General features: G+C 45.5%; 1 protein-coding gene across 3 annotated transcripts in view; it reads left to right on the top strand.

Annotated features, from left to right (window-relative positions):
• Pkn (serine/threonine-protein kinase N) overlaps window positions 1-17,072 on the top strand; it is a 178,157-nt gene that overhangs the window by 73,522 nt on the left and 87,563 nt on the right. For all 3 annotated transcript variants that reach the window (XM_075699852.1, XM_075699861.1, XM_075699868.1), the window contains 2 exons: window positions 5,358-5,492; window positions 11,870-11,997. In XM_075699852.1, the coding sequence (XP_075555967.1) occupies window positions 5,358-5,492; window positions 11,870-11,997 (263 nt within the window). The remainder of the gene's footprint in view (window positions 1-5,357; window positions 5,493-11,869; window positions 11,998-17,072) is intronic.

Genomic DNA, 17,072 nt, shown 5'->3' with positions numbered 1-17,072 from the left:
GCGGCCGCCAGTCCCATACAACCGCGTAGAGCGCAGGACTCTGCGATTCTAGACGTACTGCGCTCACTTCGAAAGGTTAGAAAAACACCCACATAAGCACAGCAGAGAAGTGGCTACGTGAAGCGGTTCGACCGATAACTGTAGAAGCGTCATTCAAAACAAGTAATTGTTCTCCACTTCCGGCAGCGTTTTCTCTACTTCCTTTCTAAATAAAAAGATGTTGATCCATAAATATTCTCATAAACAACGTTTAACTTTTTTATTATTCGCTTTTGCTTGCAGTTTGGTTGTTGCCTTGGCTCTCTCCCTTAGTAGATCGCTTAATTTCTCAACTCCTTGCTATTTTTTTCAGTTGCCAATTTTGAACGAAAAGTGCTATACAGTTAGGGAAAAACAGACGAGGTAACGGGCGACAGTCATCTTGCTTATGGGTTTAAGGGTTATTGCAGGGTTTCATGATGGACGCTCTTTCACATTATTTTATTTCCCACCTTATCTAACTCATATCACGTGTGTATGGTTCCAGGCATCTGCCAGCGTCGCGGCGAGCCGTAACTCAAGGAAACAATGAAGCAAAGGGATAAGTTAAACGCAATTGGCGTTTTCTTTGGCCGCAACTCGTTCCATGAGAGTACAGACCAGCTGAGTAACAGCCGCATCCCTCTCCTGGTTCCAGGATCAGCCTAAACAAAGAAGGTTGTACTAACAAAAGCAACAGCTATGCGCATGATGGTTGAATAGATGGTGACAACTGAACGTATCTCGAGTTAATCGCGCGGGTGCAGAATCTACGAGAAAACTGTCCTTCACATTACAAGAGATGTCGATAACAACCACCATCTAAAAGGAGTGAAAAAGGCAGCATAATGCTGACCGATGAACAGCTGCGAAGTCTCAACATTGATCTGGCGGCGCTTTAGGAATGTGTGAGGAGTGGTGGCGGGGGGGGGGGGGGGGTTATGCCACATGATATCGGGGGGGGGGGGGGCTCCTCCCCCCCCCCCCCCGGGTACGTGCCTGTGCGCAGAAGAGATGCCGACACCGAAAAACTCCTCGACAAAGAGGAAGCTCTATGTTGCCTCCAAAGCCCAATGTTTCTTTTCGTTTTAACATTTTTCGCCATGTACACCAAAACTGTCTCACTCGGGGCGGACACCTGAACTATTTCAAAGCACGAGCGTGTGTACCGGGTGCGCGAGGTATTTGAGAACACTATTCCTTATCAGCATAGGCGCCAGCAGACTCATCATATCTATCTAGGCATGTGGCTTCTTGTTGGTTGACCCCTTATCATTCATACTGCGCAGTTTGTTCAAAGATGGAAGTGTACAGGTTGACACAGAAAATGAAACACCATACATTCCTCGTTGCCCTGGCCACACACCACAGTGACTTGGCAATTACCACCTTTCTACATGTAGCGAAGTCTTTCGTTTACAACCATGGTATACTCATCTCCGTATTGAGACATGACAACAGTACTGTTATTGGCAGTGGTACTTTGTGTATGCTGAAGCGGGCCCGTTATGGCAGCTTTATGAGTGTGGCATTCTACTGCTGTGCATAAGTGTTAGGTTCGACTTGTAGTCATGGCAGCTGCATGAAGATGGCTGTAAGGTGCCAAAATGCCTTTGTACTAAGATTGCACTGCATGTTAACTTTTATTTGTTGCACATCTATTATGGCTCACAAATCATATAACATGTAAGTACAGTAGAACCTTGTTGATACGATCCCGTTTTGTACAATTTCCCAGCACAACATTCGCAATTGAAAATGCAACATACGCTTGTTCTAAAGTGAAGCTTTTTTTGCCTCTTCCTTCGAGCAGGGCTCGTGTACAGATGGTAGATGGTGCTGTAAATATATGGCATCGACCATTTTGGACTTGATCGCAGTGCCGTATATTTACGTCATTGACCCGGGTCAATGACGTAAAATGCACCGCAGAGTCCAGGAGGCACTACGGAAGCAGTCAATTGTCAAATCAACAGTTCTGTGCCCGCCGCATTAGCTTAGTGGCAGCCGCATTTTGAGGGGGGCGAAACAGAAAACGCAAGTGCACTTAGATTTTGGGACACGTTTAAAGAACATGACGGTGTCAAAATTAATCCGGAGTTTCGCCACCACGGCTTGTCTCACAATCAGAGTGTGGTTTTGGCACGTACAGCCCCATAATCTAATTCAAGTTTAATACTTCTGCCACAATGTGATGTGCCATGTGACTAAATGACAATGCTGAACCCTCTCAGAGGTATGGCGCACAACAACGGCTCAAGCAAACACCTCTCCCTGTGTGTTCTGTGTACTACGCAGACAAACAGCTGTGGTGCACGCAAGGTAACATTTAACATCAACTCACCACTCTCCTGTTAGACTAAACGTTGAAGAAATTAGGCTTTAGCCCTCAAAATCACTGTTAATTATTGTCAATAAAAGCATCGAGCACTGAAAGCTTCGCTTACATCAATTCCCGCAGTGCGTCGGATCTGCATAATTTTTTACTCAAGCGTAGTTGAAGGAGGATACTGAAAGTGCGTGCACTCCTCCCACAGCCTGACGACCTCACCACAGTGCACTCATACCATTCATTTCAAAGGACGGACAACTGATCAGACCATAAATCGAGATAACCCCGTTAATGGAAAGATCGTCTATCATATTGACTAAAACGAGCCCTGCTTTTCTCATTAGACGTGGATTTAAATTTTTAAATCTTCACTAGAAGTTGTGAAATATGACCTTTGGCACCCCACGTGCCAAAAACATGCAGATTCATAGGTGACCTATTGCGTGACCTTGTACTAGTGTACGCGGTTTCTGGTCTTTTGATTAGTATGGGAATGCACTACACAATCTTTCAGCACCAACGTTGAGTATATCACCAAATTGTGATATACATTTGTGGGCCGCTAGATCTCATGGGATCAAGAAAAGGTGTGAGGCATGCGGGGAAGCTGCACTTGCTTGCCCGTGTCTCGTAAAAATGCTGCCACGCACTCGATTTCCTGTTCCGGTACGATCAAATCTCACAGGTTGTTGCAGTTCGCCATTCGCAGGTATTGCCGCCAACCTTATTGCGATAATCTTCACCATCTGTTTCACAGCGCATGTGGCATAGGAAGCATTTTGCATTCTTTTAATAGGCAACCCAAATGTGCTGCCATTTCCTAATGCAGGTGGCTCAAAGTAAGTTTCATGACTTGTTCTCCTGGCATCGTGGCATCGTACTCCGGTGTTGCGCACCCATTTGATTTCAATTCGGTTCCCCATTGCCATCTTATGACGACAAAGCTCTTCCCAGGCTGCTTGGGCTCCACTGGCTCAAAGCACGTCGGTGTCTCGTGTAGCAGCTATTCTCACCGAGTAGGCACGTCAAAACTTCCTGCCAGAATGCTCTACCCGAAGAAGCTGCTCACATAGGCCGAATTCGAGGAGTGTGAACGTGAGCTTGCCAAAGCAATAAAATAGACGATGCGCCTTTTGGACTGCTCGGGTCCCACCAGATCAGGGCAGGTTGGCATGTCTCGTGCTACAGCAATTTGGGCAACGGTTTGCTTTACATAGAAATCAGCTAGGTTTGAGTCCGCTGGATTTTTCGGTGACTTCGGATCGTACGGTTCCCCAGTTCGTAAGTTTTTTCCTGCATTTTTTTCCCCAGAACATATAAACGAAGTTGTACTGTAACTCACAAAATTTTCACACTTTTTTGTATGGAAGTAGGTTGTCCTCGAGTGCAAATTCACGCTAATCTCCCTTGAAAATAATGCAAGAAGCATATTTTAAGGGACATTATTATGCATGATATAGCAAGCACCCAGGCACAAGGAAATGAGACCTGAAGTGAAATGTTACTATTAACATCGAATGTGTCGGCAACTGTTTTACATGCACTATGTTTTTATTTTACTGCACCCATTGCTGAAAAAAGGTTTAGCTTGTTGCTGGCATTGACATGGCTCCCTAGCTGTGTGCATAGCAGTTTACACAGCAGGCAAAAGCAGCAGCTATGCAGTGAGCAGTTATGTTTTGCCATTCTGTAGGCAAAATGGTGGATGATGTTTTGCTGCATATGTCAGTAGGTGGCACTTGGTGTTTGGATATCCCGGTATGAATGTGGCTCATGCAGACGTTTTTGCCAATCTCATAAAATCCTGTTTAACTAGCTTTTACTGTGTACTTGTTAAGTAGTTAAGCAGAATTGTACCCACAGGCATATTTTTCATGGCTGTGTAAGGATGGTCGTATGGTCAGTGAAGCATATGTTCTAATAATTTGTCACTGAGCATTTTTACATTTTTGGTGAAATTTTGTCAGAACTACTCCACTTATCCAGTGTGCTACATGGTGCTGTGTGAATTGGTAATCTTGATTTTGACAGCATTGACGTTTGTTCATCATCATCAGCAATCTTGAAGATATAGTAAAAGCAGTGGAATTCTATACTGGCCTGTTCAGTACCCAAAGCAGCCATGATACCTCTATTCGAAGCAGTAATGAACAGGTTACAGAGGCTCCTTCTATAACGAGCGAGAAGTTTCAAGTGCCTTGGAAGACATGAAATGGGGAACAGCGGCAGGAGAAGATGGAATACCAGTCGATTTAATCAAAGATGGAGGAGACATAATGCTTGAAAAAGTTTACCATTATCGTTAAAAAGAAAGGTGTACAATCAATGCATTCTACCTGTGCTGACATATGGGGCAGAAACTTGAAGGCAAAGAAGCTTGAAAACAAGTTCAGGACCGTGCAAAGAGTGATGGAATGAAGAATGTTAGGCATAACGTTAAGAGACAGAAAGAACGGTTTGGATCAGAGAGCAAACGGATATAGACGATATTCTAATTGACATCAAGAGAAAAAAATGGAGCTGGGCAGGTCATGTAATGCGCCGGTTAAATAACTGTTGGACCATTAGGGTTACAGAATGGATACCAATAGAAGGGAAACACAGTCGAGGCTGGCAGAAGACTAGATGGAGCGATGAAATTAGGAAATTCGCGGGCGCTAGTTGGATTCGGTTGGCGCAGGACAGGGGTAATTGGAGATTGCAGGTAGAGGCCTTCGTCCTGCAGTGGACATAAAACAGGCTGCTGCTGATGATGACGATGATGACTGTTTTTTCCGCTTCTCAGTAGGGAATGGTGCATTGCTACTCTTGTGTTTTTGGTCAATGTGCAACACTAGTGTTGAACACTGTCTCACTACTTTTGTCTGCAGATATGTTGAAGCGTTTCTTCCGTAAGCATATCTGTTGTGGCTTTCTTTCTTTCCTTTCCCTCATGATGCAAAGAGTGCTAGATGCACACATTTAAAAATAAATTGCTAATAACATTAAAATGCTTGCTGTCTTACAGGAAAGAACTTTCTCCGGCCAACACAAATGAACATCAATGTGGCCACTTGGGGTCGCTTGATGAAGCGAGCTATGCCTCCTGGCTGCTCTGACCAGGTGACAACAGTCAGCCCTCCTGATGCACTTCTCTCTACAGGTTAGATTTTCGTTATATGCAAGTTTGGTTAATGCAGCCATTCGATGCAACTAGGATGCAAATTTTGAGGGGTTTTTGTCTTCCTCTTTTTTTTTTTGATGCAAGTTTGCTTGCCCGCATGATCGGTTGTTAGTGGTGAGGGGTGTGATAGACGAGATTTGTAGTGGTGTTATAATTAAACATAGCAGTTGAAAACTGTACTTCATTTCACACTTAGCAGGTAAAGTTGGAGGAGCTGCCCAAGTAGCGCAGTCATAGGAGTCTCACTTTGCGCATTTTTAGTGCAGTTGGAATGAACAAAAGCTATTTGTAGAAAGCATCAAAGATCAAAAACAACTGCAGCTTGTAGTTGTAAGGTTGTCTTGGATCACTTTTGTGCTTCCAGTATGCAACATACAGTGGAACCTTGATTATATGACTTTCTCGGGACTGCGAAAAAACATTGTAAAATCCGAACGTAAATTATGCCTATAAAAATACTACTTATTTCGTGCTACAGATTCACGAGAAACTTCAATGTAAACTACTAACATACTCTGCAGGGCTTGGAAACCCAAATCACCAAAAAAGTAGATGCGATAAGAATTTATGCTGCAGTACAGGTACCAGTCATGCTTTATTCAAACAAACCTTTATGGCACTCCACTGCCCACTGTCACAATTCCCTCCAGCCGGCGCGAACGCCACAGATCGCAATGTTGTCGTCGGCCTCCACATACTCGGCGAAGGTTGTGGTGAAGTTTAAACCCTCGAAATCGTCGTCGGTGAAGCCTGCATCGGCCTCGAGTGGCATCAAGGTTGTTGCATCCCCAGCAGAGGAGGCAGTCTCTCGCTTAAAGCCGCAGTGCTTGAACGAGTTAGCGATTGTGATTTGCGACACTGCGTTCCACGAACTGGCAATAAAATGCATGGCGTCGAGCACAGTGATCTTTTTTTCCGACTCGCTGCACTCCATAGCTGCCAGCCGACGCTGCACTAACCGCTTCCGGTACCCTTGCTTGACGCACTTAATGATGCCGCCATCCAGCGGCTGCAGCCGGCTTGTGCAGTTGGGCGGAAAAAAAACAACCTTTATGTTCCTCAGGCTGGACGTATCGGGTGGGTGGCACGGTGCATTTTCATGAAAAGCAATATTTTCCTCGCCTTAGCACACATTTTGTTATCCAACTGCTGCAAAAAATTTCTGAAAAGCAAAGACGTCATCCACGCCTTTTTGTTGAAGTTGTAGGTTCACGGCAGCGTCTTCAAGTTCTTAAAGCACCGTGGCTTTGCAAACTTTCCAACAACGAGCATGGGCAGCATCTCGGAACTGTCCTCGTTAGCGCAGAATAGTGCCTTCACACGCTCTTTACTACGCTTGCCACTATGACAGCTGTCACCCTTAAACGCAAGGGTTTGCTCGGGCTGCATATGGTAAAAAATACCGCTTTCATCAGCGTTGAAAATGTCGCAGGGCTTGTATGAAGCAATCATCTCCGGCAGCGACTCCATCCACTCGTTCACCGTCGAAATGTCCACGGAAGTGCTTTCTCCACAGGAGTGGCTGTATACAATCCTGTTTCGTTTTTAAAGTGATCCAGCCACTCGTTCTATGCTTGAAAGTCGTTGATGCCCAGACACAATGCCACAAGGTCCACCTTTTCTTTTAAAATGGCGCCGTCAACGTCGATTGCAGAGCTCCGTGCTTGAAGCAGCCACTTGACGATAACTTTTTCTAACTTCTCATGCTGTCCTTCTTTTGCTGCTTTCCACTTGAGCCCAAACTTGTTGGCATTCTGCAATATCACCACTTTGTTTGCCAGGATCGTCTTAAGCAAAGATTCGGGTATCTTAAGGTCCCGGGCAATGCTGGCTTTCGTGGCTCCATGCCGCTTTTCCGCTTCCTCGATAATATTGAGCTTATCGGCGAGCGACAGAACTGTCCGCTTTTGGGACAGGTGCGTCGCGTTGCTCCACACAACTAAAAACGTCTGCTGAACGCTGGTCGCTAGGATTACGACGAAGAACACGTGCGATAAACCTAGGCCTCTCCGCACTACCTTGTCGGCGATCTGCTGCTGGGAAACTGGAAGGAGGGAAACGCTTCCCCAACGCGACGAGAGGCGATGCCATCGAGAAGAGAGGGAGAAAGTGATTGTGCAGAGATGGAGCAGAGAGACGGAGCAAGGAAAGAGACCCGCGACACTTTTCTTTCATCCGCCGTTCCATCCCATGCTTCGCGAGGGTTATCGTTAACGCGGATAGGCGTAAAATTGTGTCGGATAACCAGGATTGTTAATGCGTTGCTTCTATGTGGACTAATCCATCGTAAAACCCGGGTCATCGCAAAACCGGGGTACATATAACCGGGGTTCCACTGTACTATGTTTTGGTCGTGAGTGCAAGCAGTTCATTGTTTGTTGGCCGCTGGTTGAAGAAATGTGCCACTCTGCTCTTTGGTGGTATATAGGTTCAGATCTGTGACTCCTCTCATGTTATAATTATATCATATTTCTCATCATAATGGTGCGAGACCTAATGGTGCATCGAATTATATGATGCATGCCTATACCTTTCTTTTTTTTTTTTTTTTTTGCGAGCAGTAGAACTGTCCTCGGTAGCATTGCCTGCTATGTATGACACAGGAGTATAGTTAGGTGCAAATTCTACTTGTACACTAGGAGTATTTAAATTTTTTTGTTATATAGCATCAACCAATTATAAACTAGAGGTGGGTGCAAGTCCAACTTTTTATAATATGTATCTAATATGAATAGCAAGAATCGAATAATGAATGGAATATTGAATTGTCCAATGCACTCATTTACAGTCGAACCTGTTTATAACGAACTCGATAGTTCTGCAAAAAGTGATCGTTATACAGTAAAACCTCGTTAAACCGTACCCGCTTAAACAGTAGTTTCGTTTTAAAAGTAGTAAAGTCAAATCCCCGACTCAGCGGCCATTGAACATAATGTGTTTCGTGGCCGCATAAACCGTACCAGCTTACTGCGTACGCATCGGTTAAAACGTAGCGTTCCAACTTTTCGTCGCGCAAACGCGGCGCTGCGCCGTCTCCATCGGGCGGCCCGGCAGAACAACACGCCTCAGAGATCGGAACAACGGCCTCCAAGCGCCCTGTGCGTTTGCGCTTGAAGCCACATCAACATCAACATCATTTCGACGCGGTGCCAGAGAGCGTTATGGCGTCGTGCAAGCGAGGACTCGCATCGTTCCGAAGCTTGGATAAAAAAGACGCCGGGTGCTCAGCATAGGAGAAAAATTAGACATCGTCCGTGCTATCGAACGTGACACGAAGAAGTCGGCGCTGGCACGCAACAGGGATCTGCTGTTGACTACAGTGTGTGGCATTTGGAATGCGAAGAAGTTGCTCGGCAGCGCTGCAGCGACCGCGAAGATATGTCGGCTACGAGGTTCGACTTTTCGCCATCGTTGCCTCTGTTGTTGCCGAAGTGTCGACTAGCGACAGTGACGAGGACGACACGGAAAGCGATAGCACGGGCGATTCAGGCCCGACAGTGGCATAAGCTGCGCGTTGCGTCAGCCTCATGAATGCAATCGTCGTGACGACAATCGTCGCAACGTAACTCTATTCCAAATGAAAATTATTCCAAACTCCGGCACCCGTAATGAAAAAGGCGCCCCCGGGACTTCTGCAGCACTACTGCGCACGTGCACGGTGAATACGTAACGCCAACGAGGAATCTGCCATGCGAGTGTTTGCCGAGAAGAGGGGGCTGGCTGAAAAGCTGGCACGCAGCTTCAGTAAGTTTGAGGCCGCTGTCGTCGGCGTGCTAGGCCGCCGCGGCATCAAACGAAAATAACTCTTGTCGCGCGAAGTGAATAAATACTGCATGTTTTTTCCCCTTTCATCGCACTTTCTCTGAGTTCCGTTTTCGACAGGTAAGTGGGCGATCTCATGCTATTCGGTTAAACAGTACTACCGTTTAGTACGTACCTTTCCCAAGCTCCGGCCAACTACGGTTTAACGAGGTTTCACTGTATCAGTAGTTCGTTATGTATGGACTCGCCCTTAAAAACACTCAAAAACTGCCCGCCTTGAAGCTGGTGTCAGCATTTACAATTTGGAAGTATTTTGGTCCGAAAACCAGACTTTCAGTGCCTTTTCTATTTCCAGTGCGTTCCCGCACCTAGCTGTGAATTTCTGTTACAAACGTCCATCTAAAGAATGATATGCAGCATCATATAGCTCTTTTTTCAAAACGGTGCCCGGTTCTGATCACCTGTCATTTCGAAACTGCAAGTGCAGCCGCCATTTTTTATTCAAGAGCATGTGATATATCTTAATACCGGTGGGACATGACTGTATTCTGCACAAGAGAGCAAAGCATTCTAGTTGGCTGGAAACATAAACTTTGGAAACTACTGCAGCGTGCCGTCATTCTGTGAAGGTCTCTGACAATTTGGTTTTGGCATTACGACTGCGAATCAGCCTTGCAAGAGCCGTAAAGTTACGTTGTCTGTGTCGCTTCGGGCAAGTAAAATGCAATGAACCAAAGGTAGAACGCCACCATGAACCGTGGACCGTTATCAGCAATAAGCAAATGTGTAAATGAAACTGCCAACCCTTTGCAACATTGTGTGGTGGCAGTGCACCGACTTAGGTCACGGGAATATCGACAGGAACGCTTAAGCAGCTGTTGCTCCTGTGGTGGAAGGATGTAGATGGTTGCTCCAACTTGTTAAAATAGACGTAATATGCATCATGCTGCAAAAGCGAGAGTGCTGCCGTCATGACATCTGATACTGTACGAGCACACATGCCAGTTCACACCCCGCGCCATGCTGTTTATGCTGTATGCCTCCTCCTCCCTGGAGGCGGGCTTAAAAGTGAGTGACCTTTGTGACTTTTGTAATGTAAACGTGGCAGTTGCTTTCTCATCTTGAAGGCCATATCATTGTCGTAGTTTAGACTGGAGTGGGGCACCTGCTGCCGTGCACCCAGTTTGGTCGTGCTTCTGTGCTTTGGTACTTCGTGTGCGCCCCCCTTACCGTGACCAAGTTCAATGTGTTCATTGGAACAGTATGGTGATTTAAAGAATGTTTGTTATATCTGGAAGCAGTTTCATAGGCATGATTGGAAAAACGTAAATATACTGAATTGTCAGGTTGGTGCCAGGTGCCAGGCCAGGTTGGTGCACATCACCTTTTCTATCCGTTGTCTGCGCTCCTTGTTTTAGAGGTAATCTGCTCCATGTGCCAAGACTGAGCGAGTTGAGATGGCCTGGCATCGTGCGCTTTCTCACGCTTTCTGTTCTGGAGGTTGCGTAAACCTAGTTTCGGAGGCACGTGGAAGGTGAGAGGCGGACAAAGCATTTGCTCAACAACAAAAAAATTATATGTTTTTGTCATTCAAATGAGCTTTTCTGATTTCCCAATAATTTGGAAAATTTTTTGGCCCCTTCTGCTTAAGAAAAATTCATCGGCGACTGTATTTACTTGTATAAAAGATCAAATTTCAATTAAAAAGTTTCGATATAATGAAGCAAATTGCCAATTTTACCGACTTTGTTATGTGGAAGTTTAACTGCATCCAGAAAATTTTGAGGCCACTTCTGCATCAGAAAAATCCACCGATGACTAGTTATGTACATAAAAGACAAATTTCAATGTACCAACATTTTGATACATCAAAGAAAATTGCCGACTTTACCGACTTCAAAGTTTAACTGTATATCGAATATAACATTGAGCAATCGATGCACCGTCAACTTTTGTATTTGTTCTATAGTGAAATAAACCGCTTACTACAATGCTTCCATGTTGCGTTATCAGTTATAACAATTAAGTCTGGCTATGGGTGTGTGTTACCCCAACCACCTTTGTGCCGCGCACATCAGAGGATATGCCTTCATTGCATCGCCTTACACATTCTCGACCTTGCATGTCCATCTCCTGTCTTCCTTTCATCCCTTCAATACCCGAGAGAGCTGCACGAGGGCAGCTATGTGTAGGGCAATGCAACGAAAGCATGCCATACAGGGTGTGCGGCACAAAGACAATTGGACTGTTGTTGTGGCTCCTATTTTCTTTTTCTTTTCCAGGATTTTGCTTTTCTTTTCGGTGCAGACAACCAGTAGCCAGATCTAATTATTATAGCCAATAATGTGGCATGGGAATATTGTAGTAAGCGGTTTATTTTACCATAGAACACACACAAAAGTTGGAGCTGCTCGTTGTTACATCCAATTATTGTTGAAGTCAGTGATGCTATAAGTGGGTTCCACTGTTCTTCTAAAATATCAAATATTCGCACAAGCCTAATAAATTATATGTGGTTTGAGCAGTATGCAGTTGTATCTTATTATTGTCTGCAAGTTTATTTTATTGCCTTTATTCTTGACTTGCAATTGTAGCCCCGGTTCCCACACCTCCCGACTTGGACAGTCTAGTGGTCACCAAGCTCAACTTTGAAGACAGCAACGAAACTGACACGTTGAGTCCATTGTCACCACTTCAGACATCACTTGAAGTAGATGTTCAGGTAATCCTTATTTTATCACATCAGTATACGCCCATTGCGCTGCCTGTAGGGGCACTGCTGAAGGTCGCCTCACAGTAGAGTTCTTCATTGGCGACAGAAAAAGCAGCATGGCTCTCCTGCCTCCCACCAAGTGCAGCAGACGTAAGGGGCTCTAATTTTACAATCATTTGTGTGAAACGGGGATGGAAGTGCTGCGCCGATTGTGCCATCCTGCACCAAACCATTGAGCTGCGCCAACCTACACCAAAACATCGATTTCGAATGAAGTTGCCAAATTTAGCAGGGTGTGCTTGTTCAGTGGCAACCACACAGCTAATAGACAAGCTTTGGCTACCGTTTAGCTCTACAATCCAAGCCTTAGCAATCCGTTTCAGCGTCTGTTACTTCGGAGTGTGGGTAGAGTGTACTAGAGTAAGGGTGTGGGTTCAGTGGATGCCTTGGAAAGCGCCGAGGATGATGCAGAAAATGCTGAAATTGCGGCGGCGCTGCCGTCTCCTTATCCTGAAGCTACGCCTGTTTTAGCAGCACTCATTGGATGAGGCGAGATCACAGGCCGAGTAGCTGTCGTCTGCTCGACACGCCATCGTTGTTGCGTCGTTTCCATCATTTCCATAGCTCTTTCTCCATTTTATTGACTACAGGTCGGGGGGGAATAAAATCACTGTTTCCACCGCCGAGTATCAAAACTAAAAACAGCAGAGTGAAACGCCTGTGAAAGTTTCATGCAGCTGCGGTAGCATCTTTGACACGACAAGCATCCGGCTGGTGCACGGCGCCACTCATTCAGGTGAAGGCGATGGTAGTGCCACCAACTTTTAAATAACGAAAGCCTCAGCGGGGAGCCCACGCTGGACTCTGCACCCACTCGAGTTTGGGTGTGTTTGTTGCCATAATTGTAACTTGGCCACAAGAAAAATACAGAAATGACAAACAGACCCACTCTAGCGGGGGTGTGTTTGTTGGCATAATTGTTACTTAGGCTGCAAGAAAATGAAAACCCTCAAGTGTTATGTGTTTGCTATATGTGGACCAGATAAATGTGATTTGAACTGGTGCCCATTTCATGGGGCAGTCGGGCAGGAAGGCGGTGCTAAATGAATAAGGTCATGCAGTCTGCTTAGCGTGTAGCTCATCAGTTTCATTATACATCTTGGCACTCTATATTGCGCCCTATTGGTACATCTGTGTCGATTAATGGGCAAACACTGTGCATCTGACATTCTAAATCTCTTTCGCACGTGCACCACATCCAGTTACCGGGATGGTAGTGCAGCACGCCGACAAATGACCTGCTGGCTTTCATGAAATTTCTTGGTCGCAAATATGCAATGGCAATTGCAATCGTCACTCATATTTACACTCAGACTACACTATTTTCTGCCCGGCCACACCACACAAAATCAAAATCAGGATCTTGCCGCCGTAGAACACAGCCAAGAATGTAAAGTTTCATATTTAGTCAACCTTAGTGGCCTAATTGTGGTCATAATTGAACATTCGGGGAAACTGCAAACCTCCAAAGTTGTGTTTAGGGCAATGATGTTCACTACATGACTTGCGCAGATCAAATACAAAAATTTTAATAAACCATTGTTTGGCACCGCACACTGTTTGGTGCATATTCTACACTGGCTTTATGGTGCCTGTGGCACAACCGCAAATAAGCCCGAATAATTGAGCTTATTCAATATACAGTCGACTCCAGTTAAGACGAACTCTCTTAAGATGAACTCTCGGTTAAGATGAACAGTGGAAGTCGTTTGTTTGGTTTCCCATAGAGTCAATGCAAAAAAAATCTGCTTAATATGAACACTGCACACGCGCTAATCGGTTAAGATGAACTTTCACGGCCGGCCGCGCCTTACCTGCGCAGCTTTACTCGACCATCCGAGCAGCACTTTAGGGGAAAGAAAAAAAAAAGACAGAAATAAAAGCTTTTCTGCGCCATCGACCATCTGTGCGACGCGGGGACACGAGGAGACCTAACCACCTTGGTGTTTCTGCGAAGGTTCCGCTGCTCCTCCGCTCCTCCTCTCCCACCCTTCCTCACTCACTCCTCTGTCTTCTTCCGGCCCGGCTACAAGAATTAGCCGCGCCCTCAAGTTCATGCTCTCTTTTGCCTCCCCATTGCCGGACCCTCCCCCTCTGCCCTGCACAGCGCCGATGCGATGAGCCCTTCATATGAGGCATTTTCAGTGCTGTGCTACTCCCCTTCCCCCCCACCGCAGCAACTCCCACAATGATCTCTCCTCTTTGTCGCCGCAGCAGGTTCACGTCGCGCTGGCTTTTTCCGAACTTGCAGACTGCAGGGAGGAAACAGGACGTAGAGAGAGAGAGAGGGAGAGAGAGAGAAAGACCAAGCGCGGCCTAGCCAGTAAAGCAAGCGAAACTCGAAAAAAAAAAAAAGGCGAGAAGAAAAAGCAGCCAATGCTGTTTCCCAATGGTGATCACGTGATAGTGCCGTCATGCCATTGCTACCAACCTACGCGTGCTTGCTGACCTCCAACTATGCCAACTACAGAGTAGGCATATCCCTTCTTCGTGGCATGCGTGCGCGCTGTGTCCCGCTGTCTCCTGCCAGTCCGTGCACCGTCACATCGTGGTGTGCGTTGTTTGTTTTAGTGTGCGCCCTGTTCGTTGTGTTGCTAGTATGGCAAGTCAGCCAATAGCTCGGAAAAAGCCGCTTGAACTTCGCGCGAAGATAGAAGTTTTGACCGAAGTTCGCACCAGCCAGCTTTCAAAAACTGAAATTGCGTGCAAGTTCGGCATCGCGAAAAGTACCGTGGGTGGTATTGGGAATGTGTAGCTAGTTTTGATATGAGTGATTCAGTCAGGAGAATCAAACTTTGGGGCCTCAATTCATCCAAAAAATCAATCGTGAGAATGGATTAGCTCTATGGCAACCCTGACAGTGCATATATAAAATCTGGAATATCCATCAAGTCTGTGTATTAGAGTCTGAAAAATCCATCGGCTACTGTATAGTGTTCCGACCCACAGTATCCACTATGGAGAGTCCATGGTTCGTCTCTGCGCTAGTCAGCTCAAAATGGCCAGACCTGGTGAGGGGCCCTTTAAAAGGACTCTAAGGAACCTTGTGGCTTCCAAAGGGTTTTTCCTGTAAATGATGTACCAAATGGCCCGAATTTTCTACTCTCCTAGTGGTTGCGAGGCTCGCCTAAGCATTTCACGGCCCCTTTAAAGTAGGAAAATGAGAGTGCATGTGAACGTTACATGCCACTGATGTTCGCAATAAGAAAAAAACAACGTATGCAGGATTTACCTTCACAGAAGGGAAATGTCTTTTTATAATGAGCTTTTCATCATCACCATTTGCACTTCATTGGCCACAGATACGAAGCACACAGGGGCGGTATTCTCAAGCAGTCACTTTGTCAATGCATGCAGCCAATAGTGTCCAGGAACTGTGCACAGATAGCGAGCTTGGCACAGCGCCAGAAACGGTCGTGGCCATATATGGCAACGCATCTAATTCCGAGTGTGCAAAATCTTGTGAAATTGATTGTAGTTGAGTGTAAAATGAACCCACAGCAATATTCACAATAACGTTAATTTTTTTACTTGTGGTGGCAATGACATTGTATCTGACATCTCTGATGGTAGGGTGCTCTCAACACTGCCAATGCCATTTTTGGTTTTGTATGCCATTATAACGCCCTGGCAATTTTCTTGCCCATTTTATTTAAAAAGAAAAAAGTGCGCAATAGATTCGGGCAAATACACTTGACTAGCCCATTTTGCCCAGTCAATGCCAAAGTCTGTGAAGTGGTGGGAAGCTGGCATAGGAATTTTGAAGGGACCACCAAATGTTTGTTTTCATTGTTCCTAACGAACTGAATGTCCACCCACAGTAGGACCAACATATTTGCCATTCTATATTTGGAATTCCTGAACTTTGCTTAATTTAATTGTCTCTTTAGAGCAGTATTCAAAGCACAAGTGCCAACTGATAATTCAAGCTCAGTAGGCATCGTCTAAACAGCGATTCAGCTGACACTGGCCTCCTGTGTGCGTCAGGAGAGATCTTCCTCAAGGAAAGAGCCATGAGTATTTTGCATAGAGATTTCCTTTTCTACCTCTATTCTAGGTGGCATCTAGCTAACCAAACTAAATATAAGTCAAGCCAAGCCAGTTGCATCAAGCATCTTCTGTAACAGGTGTTGCTTTATAAATGTTATTGGCACCCTGTTGGCTTCAATGATTATGTCACTGGGAGCATGGGAACTGCAAACAGTATTTTATTAGCGTGAAACCCACAAAATATCATGTATGGGGTCTGGTTTCAAATTTTAGGAAGCAAATGAAGCTTAAAACAGTGTTTATTGCTTGTTAATGTGGACTTACAATTAAGGCAACAAATATTAATCTCGGTTTACGTGACCAACTAAGCTAGACTGGAGTAATCGAAACAGCACTGGCAAGGTGTGATTAAGAGGCGTTCAGTGTTTAGGGGTATCCAACCAGCAGTTTCACCCGCCACAGTGTCTTAGTGGCTCTGGTGTTACGCTGCTAAGAATGAGGTCGTGGTATCGAATCCCGGCCATGGTGGCCACATTTCGATATGGACAAAATGCAAAAACACCCATGTCCCATGCATTGGGGGCATGTTAAAGATCCCTAGGTGGTCAAAATTAATCCGGAGTCCTTCACTATGGCGTGCCTCATAATCAAATGGTGGTTTTGGCACATAAAACCTTAGAATTCAACTACCAGTTTCGGTTTCAGTGTCGGTCACAGTAGTACAGCCGCAAGACACAACAATAAAGCAGTATCCAGACAAGCCAAGTACAATTCGTATTCTCAATTGGTTCTTTGTTTCTGCACATGCTGCCAGTTTTGAGCACTAAACGCTATTTGTGCTCTCTGTTGTCTTAGACCTCAATAATTCATGGAAGCAGTGAGACTAGCATCACCAGCTGCCAATCCTATTTGGAGCTGCAGTGAAAGTCAGCTTTCTTGCAGGCATAGTGGCACACAGCAGTGGGATAGAATTGCTGAGCAGAGGTGAAAGCAGCAGCTTTTCTGTTTAGCAAGCAATTCCGATTTTCTGCATC

The sequence above is a fragment of the Dermacentor variabilis genome, chromosome 1 (genome assembly GCF_050947875.1).
Source record: "Dermacentor variabilis isolate Ectoservices chromosome 1, ASM5094787v1, whole genome shotgun sequence".
Lineage (NCBI taxonomy): Eukaryota > Metazoa > Arthropoda > Arachnida > Ixodida > Ixodidae > Dermacentor > Dermacentor variabilis.
This window is presented reverse-complemented; position numbering and strand designations above follow the sequence as displayed.